The 15,321-nt window shown below is 32.2% G+C and overlaps 1 protein-coding gene across 12 annotated transcripts in view; it reads right to left on the minus strand.

Moving 5' to 3' along the window:
* Positions 1 to 15,321, minus strand: part of TBC1D5 (TBC1 domain family member 5) — a 567,416-nt gene that overhangs the window by 274,222 nt on the left and 277,873 nt on the right. For 11 of the 12 annotated variants that reach the window (XM_073023627.1, XM_073023630.1, XM_073023626.1 and 8 more), the window contains one exon: positions 10,528 to 10,597. The exons of the other annotated variant lie outside the window; for it this stretch is intronic. In XM_073023627.1, the coding sequence (XP_072879728.1) occupies positions 10,528 to 10,597 (70 nt within the window). The remainder of the gene's footprint in view (positions 1 to 10,527; positions 10,598 to 15,321) is intronic. 12 annotated transcript variants of the gene reach the window in all.

Raw genomic sequence — 15,321 nt, forward strand, 5'->3', positions numbered from 1 at the left:
CTTAAGATATAGGGTTCAACTACCCTGTTTTGGTTCTAATGGGTTGAGACACTTGGACATGTCATCTGCATTAGTGTCCTAATATGAAAAAGTAGCCTGGAAGAGTCTTTGAAACTCCTTGAGATTATGTCAACCAAACTACTTCAAAGTCTCTCTCAGAACATAACATCTATAATCATGGAATGAAAATTATATCCATATGTTCAGATACAAGGACATCTTTTACATTTCAAATATTCTATTATTTGCAGGTTGTTTTTTATTCCATAGCAGGTTTATTTTCATATTTCTAGGTACCTAATACTCATTCTCAATTGTATCATTATCAACTATTTCACAATTATTTTTGTGTGATTTAAAGATTTTTAACCCTCAGTTAAAATTTTTGATCATCAATTCAAATACATCAAACATCGCCGGGTGCAGTGGCTCATGCCTGTAATCCCAACACTTTGGGAGACTGAGGCGGGTGGATTACCTGAGGTCAGGAGTTCAAGACCAGCCTGGCCAACATGGTGAAACCCCCACTCTACTAAAAATACAGAAATTAGATGAGCACAGTGGTGCACACCTGTAATCCAGCTACTCAGGAGGCTGAGGCATAAGAATCACTTGAACCCAGGAAGTGGAGGTTGCAGTGGGCTGAGATGGCCCTCTAGCCTAAGCAACAGAGTAAGACCCCATCTCAAAAAAAATAAATAAATAAAACTATGATATACTGAATTTTAAAACTTTAGTACTATCAAATAGCAAGTACTATCAAAATAGCAGCTCATGTAAAGCAACAATGTCACTACAATGAAATAGATATATATGTAAATACTGATGTTGTATGGGTCACATTAGCTGTCTTCATAGGTAAGGGCATAATTTTGTCACTGATGACTAAGTTCAAATAGGAAAGTTGTCAAAATCAAAATGAAGTCACTTTTGTCAAACCCTAACAAAAGTACAGTTGGCCCTCCATACATGAGATGCCGCATTCATGGTTTATACCAATCAGACTGAGACTACAGTATTCTAAGGAGTCCAAACTCATGGATACAGAGGGGCTGATTTTTCCTATCCTTTCCAATTCCATAGAGCTGACTGCTGGACTTCAGCATCTGTGATTTTGGTATCCATGGGGGTCCTGGAATCAATCCCCAAGAATACTGAGAGATGACCATAAATAAAGCCAGGTTTAGAAGGAAGAGCCCTCATGCACATACACTGAAGAAATATTACAAAGACTCCCTGAAGAGCTCTTATACACATACGTCTGTAACAAAAACTTTTACCAATAACTTTCTAAACTGCAGGTTGCTACATGAGTACAAGGATAGCTAACTGATGTACAAGAACACTTGCCAGACAAACTGTCTCCATTTGTGAACTGGTGTTAGCTCCTGCAATAAGTTCCTGTAACCAAAGTTCTCTGTTTCAAAATAAATTGTGTGTACTTTCCTCTCTTGTCTTTAAAAGCTTCCCCTTCCCTCAACCTCTTTGGATATGCCTATGGTTCCCAAGGCCTACATATCCCAGATGCGCAAATCGCCTAATAAACTCAGTATCTCTGGAGAATCTCTGTGTTTTTAACAAACTGAAACTTACCCATTCTACTGCAAAAGCAATCTAAAAGAATGCATTGCTGAAGAGTGGAAAATGAAGATCGTCTTTGTACATGCTGCTCACCTCCCTGAAACACTTGCCCCCGCTAGAACACCTAGCAAACAGATTTTCCTCCTACCGCCCACCACCCCAACCATTTGGTCTTCCCCTGGTTCTGCTTTTTGCTTTTTGTCTTGAGACAGGGTCTTGCTCTGTCACCAAGGCTGGAATGCAGTGGCATGATCACAGCTCACTACAGCCTCAACCTCCCAGGCTCAAGTGATTGTCCCACCTGAGCCTCCTGAGTAGGTGGGACTAGAGGTAAGTGCCACCATGCCTGGCTAATTTTTTAAAATTTAACTAATTATTTTATTTATTTATTTGTCTGTTTGTAGAGATGAGGTCTTGCTTTTTGCCCGGGCTGGTCTTCAACTCCTCAGCTCAAGTGTTCCTCCCCACTCAGCTTGTTGGGATTACTGGTGTAAGTCCCTGCGCCTGGTCTTCCCCTACTTCTTGATAAATGCCTCCATTATAATACCAGTCATCATCTATGTTAGTTGTTTCCATGTTTGTCTCCCTGCTACATCATAAATGCCCCAAGGGCAGGGTCTGTGTTTAATTCCTCTTTGGGTCTTAAAGGTTTAGCACACTGGTTTGTCTATATTGGGAGTATAACAAAGATATACATAATGATGGAAGATAAGTTAGCTCCCTTGAACAACAACAACAAAAAAGATATAAACAAATGTTGAAAAAGCACTTGTGAAAAAGCTCTGGATTAAAAAAAAATGGGGAAACAGAATTAGTAACCACTACAACTTGGCATCAAAAGATAACACGATCTGATATTTTTTTAAAAAAAAAAAAGTTAAATATTGACTCCTAAATATTCTGTAGAAATTTCTCCCTTAAATCATTTATTTGAGTCAAATTGTCCATGAAATACACATTCAGAAACTAAGTATTATATAGAGCTACCTGGGACTATAAAGCAGACCAATGCATAAATAAATAAGCAAGATATTGGTAAATTTTTAAAAAAAAATTAACTCTCCACTTACGAACCTTAATTCTATGCATTTTCTCAAATTTTTAACTATATTTTTGAACCTTAATTCTATGCATTATTTCCTCATACTTCAGTATTGAGCAAATATTTAATTGACTTTGTATATTTCACCACCATATCCAAAGTATATATTACAAACAGTGATCCATAGGACTGACAGCAAGGCATTTCAACTGGGAACACCAGCAGGAAACAGAAGTGTGTCCAGGGGAAAGGACTCTCAGTATTGATTGACTCAGAGCAGCTTATCCTCATATTTCAAATGTATGCCTGTCTTTTCAAAGATAAACATTTACACAGCCTTGGATGATCAGGCTTTCAGCTGACTATGTAAATAAACAAACATGAAAAAAAAATTCCCCTAAAGCCTGGCAACAGATAACAAAAAGGGCTTGAAGGGGTTTCTAAAGGAAAAGAACTCAAACTGTAACATGTATGCTCAAGCCAGTGTGGGTTGGTAATTAGGGCTGTAAATGCAAACAAATCAGTTGATTTTTCAAAATAGAGGGTAACATTTTTTCAAAGCTGTAAGTAATCAATAAATTAGTTCAGAGAGATTGTATATTATAAAGAAGCACAGATACTATCATAAAAATAATAAGTTACTTCAAGAAGATGTATTCATCATTCAAATGCGATTTTTCTTTACTCAAAAGAGCCTCCATTATGGAGATAAGAACAAAAGGTAATACTATGACTGATTTCTGAAAAATGAAAAGGCTATACATTTTGTGCTCTCTGAAGTGATCATTTAACTGTAAAGGTTGTGATGCTTCTTGAACAAATATAAGCACAAACAAGATGCAAGACAATTTGATGAGATTAAATATAAGGAGCGATTATATAAAAGTTCCTCCTATATAACCTATAGATAACTATAGATTCATCTGATTCTTTAAATACTCATTTATTGCCACGTTAGAACTAGAAAAAAAATTTTTTTTTAACTTTCCTGAGGCAAGGGCCAACTTCATCAGGTAGTAGAGTTAATTACAACTTAAAAGAAATTTTAGAAAAGACAGAGGGTAAGGAAAGGTGAAAAAAACTAACAGTAGTTACCTACTATGTTTTGATGACAAGGGCCAGGTACTTTACACATTTTACAGGTATGCTCTCTACAACTCAATGATACAGATGCTAACATTTCAATTTTACAGATGAGGTAATTAAGAATCAGAGAGGTTAATTACCTTGCCTAAGGTTACAGTGGTAGAGTTAAGATCTAGACTTTAGTGTGTCTTATTTCTGTGTGTTTTTTCCAAATTGATTCCCTAAATCATGTATTTATTCTTAAGAACATCTTAACATTATATAGATCCTCAACAATATACAGGCAATACAACAAAATCAGAAAAGTAAGGCTCATGGAATCAGGAAAGGAGCATTAACTCTAGGCCTTCCTTCCTCCTCTTCTACTTATTAAGCTACGAAACCCTGAAAAAATAATTAAAATGGCAAGGCCTTAGAAACTTAAGAGGACTGAGTGGTGGGGAAGAGGGATGGTAGATTCAGGTTGGTCTCTATCACCTTTCATATTACTTCTAGCAAATAAATTGATTGAGCCAATATTCTGCTTTTATTTATTTATTATTTTTGTGAGACAGTCTCACTCTGTCACCCAGGCTATAGTGCAATGGTGCGATCTTGGCTCCCTGCAACCTCCGCTTCCCAGGTTTAAGTGATTCTTGTGCCTCAGCCTCCCGAATAGCTGGGATTACAGGCATTCACCACTACACTGGCTAATTTCGTTACTTTTTTTTTTTTTTTTTGTATTTTCAGTAGAGACAGGGTTTTGCCATGTTGGCCAGGCTGGTCTTGAACAGCTGATCTCAAGTGATCCACCCACCTCAGCCTCCAAAAGTGCTAAGATTACAGGGGTAAGCCACTGCACCTGCTCTCGTCCAATAAGCCAACATTCTCAAAAATAACATGATTAACAAAATTATATCACTCTAAGAGTGTGACTAGAACCTAGATTTCTGAATTTTAAATCTTGCTGCCAAAGTAGGCTTTTGCCCTATTATCTCCTTTCTACTGAATCACTGTTTCGTTGTTATTTCTATGAGATATATAATTCTCTTACATACAAATGTAAAAGGTACTATACTAAAAATAAATGTAAATGATGAAAAGATATTTCCCGCATCTTCCAAAATTATTATATGCAAATAAGTACAAATCTTTGTGCTAAAACTTAAAGCCTAATTTTTCAAATTTACTGATTGATTATATGCAAACAAGATGCATACAAAATTATTGATTATATGCAAATAAGATACATGCAAATCTTTGTGCTAAAACTTGAAGCCTAATTTTTCAAATTTACTTAATGATTCAAGAAAATTCAAATTAATGTACTTTTTCTTAGGCAGGAAAAGACAACTTTTAGATTTAAAAGGCAATACCGACTTTAACTTTTTACAAACTTTTTACCAATTTGAACAGCTTTTGACTCGGTGAGCTATATATAGAACATATTATATTGAGAAAGGTAGGCAACCTTGGAAGCTCTGATAAATATCAAGAAATTCGAACACCATTGCTTAAGAGCCAAGTGTCTTTTTTCATCTCTCCTTAAAAGGAATAAAACAAACAACAAAAAAACTATATACAAATATAAAGTTCCCTTTATTTCTTCAATAAAAGCTCTTTTCAAATATGAAATACAATATTTTGTTAGAGGAAAAAAATAAGCCAAAAGTATGAATGTTTTCTTAAAAAAAAAATAAATAAATACTTTATTCCAGTCTATAAATTTTTTAAGTCTCAAGTCACTCCACTAGCCCAGGTGTAGGATTTATTAACTAAAAACACACACAGAAGTATCTGTGTATCTTTTTAGCATTCAAGTAACTTTTGTTTTTTGATTCAAACCCCAAAGCTCCTAACTAAATTATTATAATCTTCAGTTTATTGGCTACAACTTCTAACTGAGCATCATCGGTGTTTATAATTTTGCACTGTCTCTGGAAGTCAGCATTGCATTTACAAATGATTATTTTTAAAGTAACTAATTGTCAAGATGAAAAAGAGTGTACATTTTTCTTAAGAGTACAGCTTTGGAAAATATAATGTCATGTGAAATTAAGTTGAAAAAAATATTAAGTAAACTAGATGATTTACTACAGTCTATACAGAATCTTGAAAATTAGGGTTAACTATAATGTACAAATTTAAAATTATCTACAATGATTTATATTCTGTCCTCTGCCATTTACACAAAACTAAGATGAGGTACAAAAATTAAGCAATATTTTGAGTTTCCCTGAGAATGCCAAATAACTGGTCTGAGTTTTCTCTAAATAAATTGACTATTAAGCCAAGTTTACAGCAGATTTTTGGCTATAGAAACACAAAAAGCTTATCAATAAATGAGGCAACAAATAAGTTATTTTCTATATTGGGAATTAAGACATTATACTTTAAAAATCTGAAAAAAAAAGCCTAACATTGACTCAAAAATGACAAAGATTTCCTGTCAACTTTTGAGGAAAGTTATAATTTGATCAAAAAGATATTTAGAAACAGGGTAATAAAACAAAAGTTTTTAAATGTTCACCTTCAATTTATTTCATAGGTCACTGTTATACCATCTAATAAGATAATTAAAAACATGCAAGCAGCTGGTACTACAGCTAAACAGATTAATGTAATAGTCTGTAGTCATATGTGCTGGCAAGGGGCTTGCCTCTTTCGGCGAGGAGAAGGTCAGCTGCCCTTGGGAAGAGGAGAAGAGGAGTGGCCTGTGCTACAGTCACTAAGTTAAACATCAGCAAACTGATAATCAGGAAACGACTATTCTTCTTTCATACCCATTAATGTTCTTCTCTCAGTTTTAATGGTTAAATAAGGAACAGAGAAAGCTCATATAATTTGGCAGACAATATTAACATTGGTCTTTAAAAAGTACAAGATATATTTCACAAAACCAACAATGTCTTCTCAAGTCTTATAAACTTTCCATTTTAACGCATCATCTGCAAATTAGTTCAGAGATACGCAATCAAATTTTAACCAAAATTTCCAAAACAATATCTGGACTATTACTCAAGCATCATATAATAATCGTACTGGTGCCTTAGGAGTTAAATGCAGCTGTACTCTATCTGAATCCATGAAGCAAGATCAAAAGACGATATAAATCCAAAGTAAACATCCCAGTATATTAAAAAAAAAAAGTCTATGAGTATTAGGCACATAAAGCTGTAGTTACGGTCCATTCATTTTAAATTTTAAAATTTATTTGTCAAAGTTCCAGATATCATCTCTGAATTTATAGTAAAATATCCTCCTTTCATCTTTACTAGGTGTTCAAATTTGTTATTCAAAGGTAACCTGAAATATGTGTCAGAGATTGAGAGTGTCAAATCTCAGGTTAGGCTTGTTCTTAAGCACTCTTTCTGCTAACAACAAAAAATTTATTTTCTTGTAAAACATATTTTTTCTCTTCCTTTTGGTATATTAGATCACTGTAACAATTTCTATAATACCAAAAGGTTAGTGATGACAATGATGATGACATTGTCTGGAATAAAAAAGTAACTAATATTTATTCAACATTTACCATATGCCATTATCTGATTAAACTCCTCATATCAACTGTATTTTATCATCTCCACTTCAAAGGTGAAGAAACTGAGGGTAAGACTTGTCCAAAGTATTCAGAGTATTTACAATCAGGATCTGAACCTGCACACTATGTTTAAACATTGTTTTAAAAAACAGACCAGGTGCAGTGGCTCACACCTGTAATCCCAACACTTTGGGAGACCAAGGCAGGCAGATTTCTTGAGCCCAGGAGTTTGAGACCACCCTGGGCAACATGATGAAACCCCACCTCTACAAAAAACACAAAAATTACCCAGGTGTGGTGGCACACGCCTGTAGTCCCAGCTACTCAGGAGGCTGAGAGGTGAGAGGACTGCTTGAGGCCAGGTGGTTGAGGCTGTAGTGAGCCAAGGTAGTGCCACTGTACTCCAGCCTGGGTGACAGAGTGAGACCCTGTCTCAAAAAAAAACAAAGAAAACCCCCAGAGACTATGCCCTCTTGAAACTCATAATCTAATATAATAATAATACAAACAGTGGAAAGAATATAAATTTCAGTGTCCAATTCAAGACTGAATTCAAAAGTTATTAAAATCTCAACATATGTTAAAGGATACATGTGTCTGATGGTGAATACAAGAAACAAAGTTACCCACTTACATGAAGTGAGCACAAAAGAATTAATACTATGACTTCTCATTTAGATTTTCAAAAGGCCTTTATTTTATACGTTTTAACCCGAGTTTTTAAAACAGTTGTGGGAAGGAAACAGGTTAGGCATTATAATGCTCATTTGATAGATAAGAAACTAAAGTAAATCTTTGACACAAGTATATATAAACTATGAGTATGTTGGTGATAGGTTTAAGGCCTGCGTTGTCTAATTGTGAAGAAAGGCTAGGATTTCAGAGGCGGTTTAAATAATACAAAGGTAGAACTGTCATGCAAAAGGACATCTGAGGGTTGCAACATTTATGTTTTTCTAATAACCTATTTCTAGTTAGCTTAAAGAGCTATAATGGCAACAAAAAATAATTTTTGTTTTCAAAAGTAAATTTTACTGAAAATTCTATTGCCATTTTAATGTGATTCTGCAACAATTCCTAGATTTTGTCAGTTAACCTTAATTGAAGCTATACCACAGAGCTGTGCTTCTATGAATTCTACACTTAACCCAAGTGTCAAATCCACAAGTAAGCTCATTATAAGAGCTATCGCCTACTGAGAGGAAAAATATTCATTTCATACCTTAAATACTACAACAGTATTTAACAGCGGCACTGGCCTGCCAACTATTAAAAGCACATTTTTACAGACTGTATTACTTGAGCTTTTTATCTTCCCTTTGTAATTACAACAATAAATTAATATTCTAACATTAAAACATAGCTTTTTAATCAATGCCTGTCATTTTTAAACAATGACAGACATTGATTAAAAATATTTAGTTAACAACATTAGTATTTATTGTGCAAAGCTACACTAGGAGTTACTTTTCAAAATACAATCATCATTTAATAATACTAAGATACTTTATTCAAGAACAAAAAAAACCCAAGATAATATTATACCTTCACTTAATATAAAGTTAAGAGAAAGGTTTTCATTTCTCTTATGAAATGAATGAAATGAAAACATTTCTCTTAACTTTATATTATATCCACTATTTACTATAATTGGCTAAAATACAAATGTAATTGTAAAATATAATTCAACAACAGAATTTATACACATATAATGGGATTTTCCTTCTTTTGAAATACATTAGTTTTTCTTTTTGTCTCGTTTATGTTTAATTGTATTTATACCTAATAAATTACCATCATAGATTTCATATATTACCATCTTAAGATTCCTCTGTTACATGTCAAATCCTAATATTTATTTAACTATCTTTCACATTTACTTTTTTGGTTATTGTTACAATCAGCTGTGACACACTCAAATAGGGGATTCTACCTATTGTTTAGTATGTCAAATACAAGCTTTATATTATGTTTCAGGACTCAGAAAGCATTTGGACAATTCCAATATTTATAAGGTAGGATGGATATAGTGAAAATTTAACAACAACATATGAGTTTTACTGCTGTGATAATACCCTTCTAGAACACCATGGAACATAAGCCTTTTGTGGTATCTGTGACACTTAAACAACTGATCATTTATACAGACCCCAACTGGTATAAAATAAAGATATCAAGTGTTTCAATTACCATCTCATTTCTGAAATTCATAAACAAATTGTAAAAACTTGTTTCATTTACTACATTTTTGTCTAGTTCCTCCTATATAAAAGGTCCGACTCTAGATGTTAAAAGCCTGCCTGAAATCTGAAGAAATAAATGACACAGTTCCAATTAAGACTACATAATATGTATACAAATAAAAATATAAACTAAGCATAAGTTCCATATTATTATAGAAAAGGAGACACAGTTTAATATTCAAATTCATTTTCAAATATACAGTGGTTCTTGCATATATTTTATAGTGTTGTTACACAAGTATCAGAAGTAATTAACCATAAGGACAATGTTGGCCAATTAAATTGTTTCTTCAAGAATCTGCATTGCCATCTATAATGTTAAAATGTATCATTATTGAATTTGCACTTTTTTCCTAAAAGAAAATAACCAATTTCTTACACCACTTTGGCTCTGTATATAAATTTTCAAGTATTACTGAAAATACTTTAATCTTTCTTCTTCTTCAGTTTCCAGATATAAGGTACAAATTTCATCAACATTTACTGAAGCAAAATTCAACTTATGAGGAGAATATTAAGAAAGGATTAGGTAAAATACATATTTTCTTAGTGTATCCTTTTAAAAAAAATTCTAATTCAGAAGTATAGCCCTGTTTACTGAAGAACTTAAACAGAATATTAGCAAACAGCACTTAATTCAACCATGAACTACATTTTAAGCTCTCTTAGGCACTCATGAGCGGTACTATATTTTAGCAGGAAAATTAAAAGGAAGCTTTAGTAACGTAACAGATATACTGGAAAAACAAAAATGGATTATAATGAAGCTGAATACTACATGTGCATACGTTCCAATTACCCTACTATTGGCTAACAACAGATACTGCAGTAAGTGCATTTACTCAAAAATTTAGAATATTATATTTTTCTGTAACTTATCAATTGCAGAAAATAACATTAACACAATATTGTTCACATTGGTCACCTTGTTAAAGCACAAATAGTGTTTCCTTACTATTCTAGATCAAAACCCTATATAATTATATATCTTATACATTATCTTGTAATATTATATGTGTATGTGTATATATATACATGTATTCATCACCTACCTATAGGAATTAAAAGTCCCTTCAGAGTCTAAAGTAGAACTTGTTCTTCTTCCATTTTTATTTGAATCTCCTGGAGAAAAAAATTACAACACTGAAATAATGGAGATAAACTGAGTATTTCAGTTGAAAAACTGTGTGAAAGCTAAATGCAACATATTAGCCAAAAAGCATATATCCTCTCCCCCTTCCCCAAATTATCTTTTGTACTCAAAGCTTTTTAGGTAAAAAATTCATTTTGATTTCAAAATATAAACCAATGCCAATCCTAGACTAGACAGTAACAGTACCAAAGTAAGGGCTATCAGGAACAAATGAAGCACAGTACATTTTCTTCTTACGAATCACAGACAAAACTAAAATTATAAACCAGTATAAAGAAAGGCAATTTTCTGTTGGTGACCAAGTCACCCGTCCTGATCAGTGGTACTGTCAAAAGAGAGGAGGCAGAGAGCCGACCTGGATGATTTTCCAGGTCCTTGTTTGACACTCTCTAGGAATTTAGTAAACAGAGGTAAAATAAAAAGCCAACTTGAGAGGTAGTGATTAATTAATGAGCTTTTAATATGCCTTACTTAATATTCTTTATAAAACTTTAACTGTTAACTTTAGGTTTCAACTGTCAAAAGTTTGGCAATTTAAAACATGAAAAAGGAACAACATCAAAAGGTATTTGTCTCCTATAATAATATCAAACATTGAGAGAAAAAATTTTTACCCAAAAATCTGTCATATTCATAAAATCAAATTTAGAACAAATTATACATATCAATTTAAAGACTATAGAATAAAAGTAAATGAACTAAAGTTGGAAAAAATGCTTACCAATGCCCCAATGTTATATATTCTTATTGACTGAAATTTAATGGTTCGATTTTTTAAAATATACACTTCAAAGTACAGCTTTTATGAAACCATAGTATGCCACTATTAAAAATGTTATTTGTTTTTCAAAACAAATTAAAAGTTTAGAATATGATTATATTTTATACTCCTAATTCATATAATGTAACTTTTAAACATCAGGTCATATTCCATTTTTATAATATTTACAGCATAATATAACAATGATTTATCCAATTTTATACTTTTAATATACTTTGAACAACTGAAGGTGCAACAGGAAATCATCACAGTGGTCATGGATAAGTCAAACAGTAATTACAGAGTTTTCACTTTAAAGATGAGATTATTTTTAATTATTGAGTACAGTATCTAAGGTACTATACTTATATAATTATGCTACTCATTAAATGGTTACTGAATGCTGAAATGTAATTTTAATGATAGCTACCTATCTTTCTTTACACATTTTATAGTTGACAGATAGTAAAGAACACTGGTTCTTTTTTGAGAGTTTGGTGAGATATGTGCAGCTGTGCCAGCGTTCAGGAAAAGCGGACTGAGCCCGCTTATTAAACTTTCAACTCTACTCTTTTTTCAAAATACTGTTCCAGTTCATTTTGTTTTTTGAAAAAACAAAAAATCCTAAAAAGGATTACAACACTTAAAAATGGTGACAATTTATAGAAGAAAATAATCCAAAAACATATAAATGTTTAAAATTAACCTAGCTAGGTATATGTTGCTAATTCTTTGAAAACATAGGTATGGTAATATTACTCATACAACACCCTTCCTTTTCTTTTAAAAATTAATAATATAATAAACTAAAAAGATGTAAGGAAAATTAGTCTCTATCTTGCTAAATGAAAATTTCTACAACACATGTTATTTAACAGCTTGCAGACATTTCCTGTGAAACATTCCATAATCAGCATAGAATAAGTACTATATTATACATTTAAAATATGAGCTTTTTTCTCCTTAAAATTAAGATGATTAAACATGAAAAATAACACCAATAGAATAGTTCTTCCTTTAAGCTGATGTTTATCAGATCAAATATAAAATCCTTCAAATAATTAAGAGACTTTTGGCTTCATAAACAACCAGGTTTTATCACATTATAAAGGTTTTCTTTAATTTATAACTGTTTCCGAAAGAAAATATCACATTAAATATAACTTTCAAGGTGCAAAAAAATGGTAATGGGGGGGAAAAAAAGCAGTTTTTCTTTCTCAAAAACATACCAAATAAGGAGTACAATTGTTTCACTAACAATATTAGAGAAAAGATTTCAGAGTTGGCTATATGGGGAAAAGGCAATAAAGTTTTGAAACAGGAAAAACGCTTTGTTCCCTCAATCCTCTAGTTGAGATTAATTATAGCAAATGTTTATGAAAACATCTGTTCCTTACAGTTATAAATTCTTAATTTTAGTATGGACGATCTCAGACTCTTATTTTGGAAGGAAACTGTCTGACTATCGAAAGGTTTACAAAAGAACAGACAGAATCTGTAATTCTGTAAAACTGTGTATACAATGTGCTACATCCTGTAGAGATTTTACTTGGTGTGAAACATTTGGAGAGGCTTACTACCGGTAACTAGGAGAAATCAAAGACAAACAGAAAGGCTCATTTTTCATTTAAGCTATAATATGATAAAAAACATATCTGTAACACCAGAAAACAACTTCTGCCAGTTTGGGAAATAAACAAGTGTTACTTTACTACTGAATCTAATTTGGAAGTAAGTATAATAAAATAAGTATTAATTTTATAAGAGATTAAAGTAAATGAAATGACAATACAATCATGGGAACGTATATGTAGCATTTCCAAAAAATAACAACAGAGGGTGCAAGAGAGTTTACTATGATGTTTTTACTTGCTATTCTGATTGCTGAACTAAGTTGTCAGGTAGCCATAACTGTAACAAAGATGCATCATACACACACACACACACACACACACAAATACAGTATTAATGTAATCTTACACAAAGACTATTAAATGGTCAAATAGCACAAATATCTAAAATGTGCTTTAAGATAATAGACTTCCTTTTACTTACCTGAAAAGTAATTTAACTAATAAGCAACTTTTAGAATACAGTTGTAACTTTAAAGATATTTCAATATCTAATGTAAAGTAATCAGTAAAAGAGTATATTTTGAATACATGCACGAATTATATACAATAAACATGTGTTACTATATATTTAAAACATTGTACAACATATATCTATAAGAACAATTCATCAATTGTGACCATAAATTTGAAATTTATATAACATTCATTTCTCATTAATTGGTATGCAACTTTCCTAATGGGTTCATAATATTCACAATTAAAATAAATTGCTGATTTGCAAAAATATGCTGACAGTTACATTGGTTTAAATTATAAGAAAGTGCATAATATTGCCTAATATTTCTAACATGTGTATCTAACTTATTAAGCCAGGAAGTATAACTGTGACTTAAATTTCAAAACAGAATGAATGGAATTTCAGACTCCCTTATGGCTTTAACTGAGGTCATGTTTAGGCAAAGGGCATTTTTGGTTCCATCTGTGCACTGTTGAAATCTTTCTAAAGGGAGGTTTACAATAGATTTCTGTAGTATTTTTTAATACACAAACATCTAGTTCATGAAGAGAGAACCAGAGATTTTTAAACTAGGTTAAGTTACAAACAGCCAGAATAACACTATAAATAATCACGCCTACTCAAATGTGTCTTCAGTTTACATGTGAAAACATCAAATATTAGAATATCACATCACACTAGGTATGAATTCTGAAAAGTATTACATAATAAAGAAAAGGTTTTATCTTTGAATCATTAGAGAACTGTCAACATACACAGTGTGGGGTATTTAATAGTAAAATGGGAAAAAAGACGTGGCTCAAAATGAAAACAAAGCTATGAGTTTACTGTAAAGACCTGAAAGCCTTTGTGTCTTTTAAAGGAATTAGTATATAGCAATGAAATGTTTTAGTTAAATTTAAAATCCTTTAAAAAAATAAATGATTTTTTAAAATCTATGAATAAAGTATATTCATGTATTGGCACACAGTGAAAGCAAAGCATAATGACTCAGCATTATCCATAAAGTAGCCACATCATCTGTGAAATCAGGCAAACCATTAGCCACCCCAAGCTAACTATTTATGCTAAAAATCCAGGACCACTCATTAGATCTATGAGCCAGTGCTGAAATCAATACAGAAAAAAATTCATGAATTTTATAATTTTCAATTTTCTTTATTATTGTTAATGTATTTACATTCTAATGATTTAATAGCCATATTTAGTTCTCTAAAGAATGTCTTAAAATAAGTATTGTAGATAATGAAAACTCAGATGTAAAATAAAAATTCATAAGAAGTCTTAAATAAAATACATTTTCAAGTGGACCATTTTGAGAAAAGGATGTTTTGTTATCAAAGGTTCCTATTAAACCTTTAATAGAATTCTTTAAAACAAAAGACAGAAAGCAGCATAACATCAGCAAGATGGCAGAGTTTGAAACTCCAAGTAGTACATGTCCTCCTACAGAAACACTGAAAAACAAAAAGTAACTTTTAGGACTTTGTAAAAGCTGTAATCAACAGTCAAACATTTTCCAAAGCAAAATGAACACTGAATCAAGAAAAAAGGCAACTTAAAAATTCTGTGCTTTTTACACTTGCCATTGCCCCACCCCCTCCCTGGCACTGTAGCAGTCTGGAAGCGGGTAGCTACTTTCCCAGGGTGGGAGTCTGGTACTTGGTTCTCGAAGGGAAGAGGGGACCATGTTTACAAATTGTTGTGCATGTATGTTCTACCCTGTGTAAGGGCCACCTGAAAGATGACACGAGGTGCCTTTCTCTGTTCAGGCTAACTTAGAAGAAGCAGAGGACATCAATAGAATACACAACAAGCCAAATTAAAAACCCAATATATAGT

Source organism: Chlorocebus sabaeus, chromosome 15 (assembly GCF_047675955.1).
Source record: "Chlorocebus sabaeus isolate Y175 chromosome 15, mChlSab1.0.hap1, whole genome shotgun sequence".
NCBI classification, from domain to species: domain Eukaryota; kingdom Metazoa; phylum Chordata; class Mammalia; order Primates; family Cercopithecidae; genus Chlorocebus; species Chlorocebus sabaeus.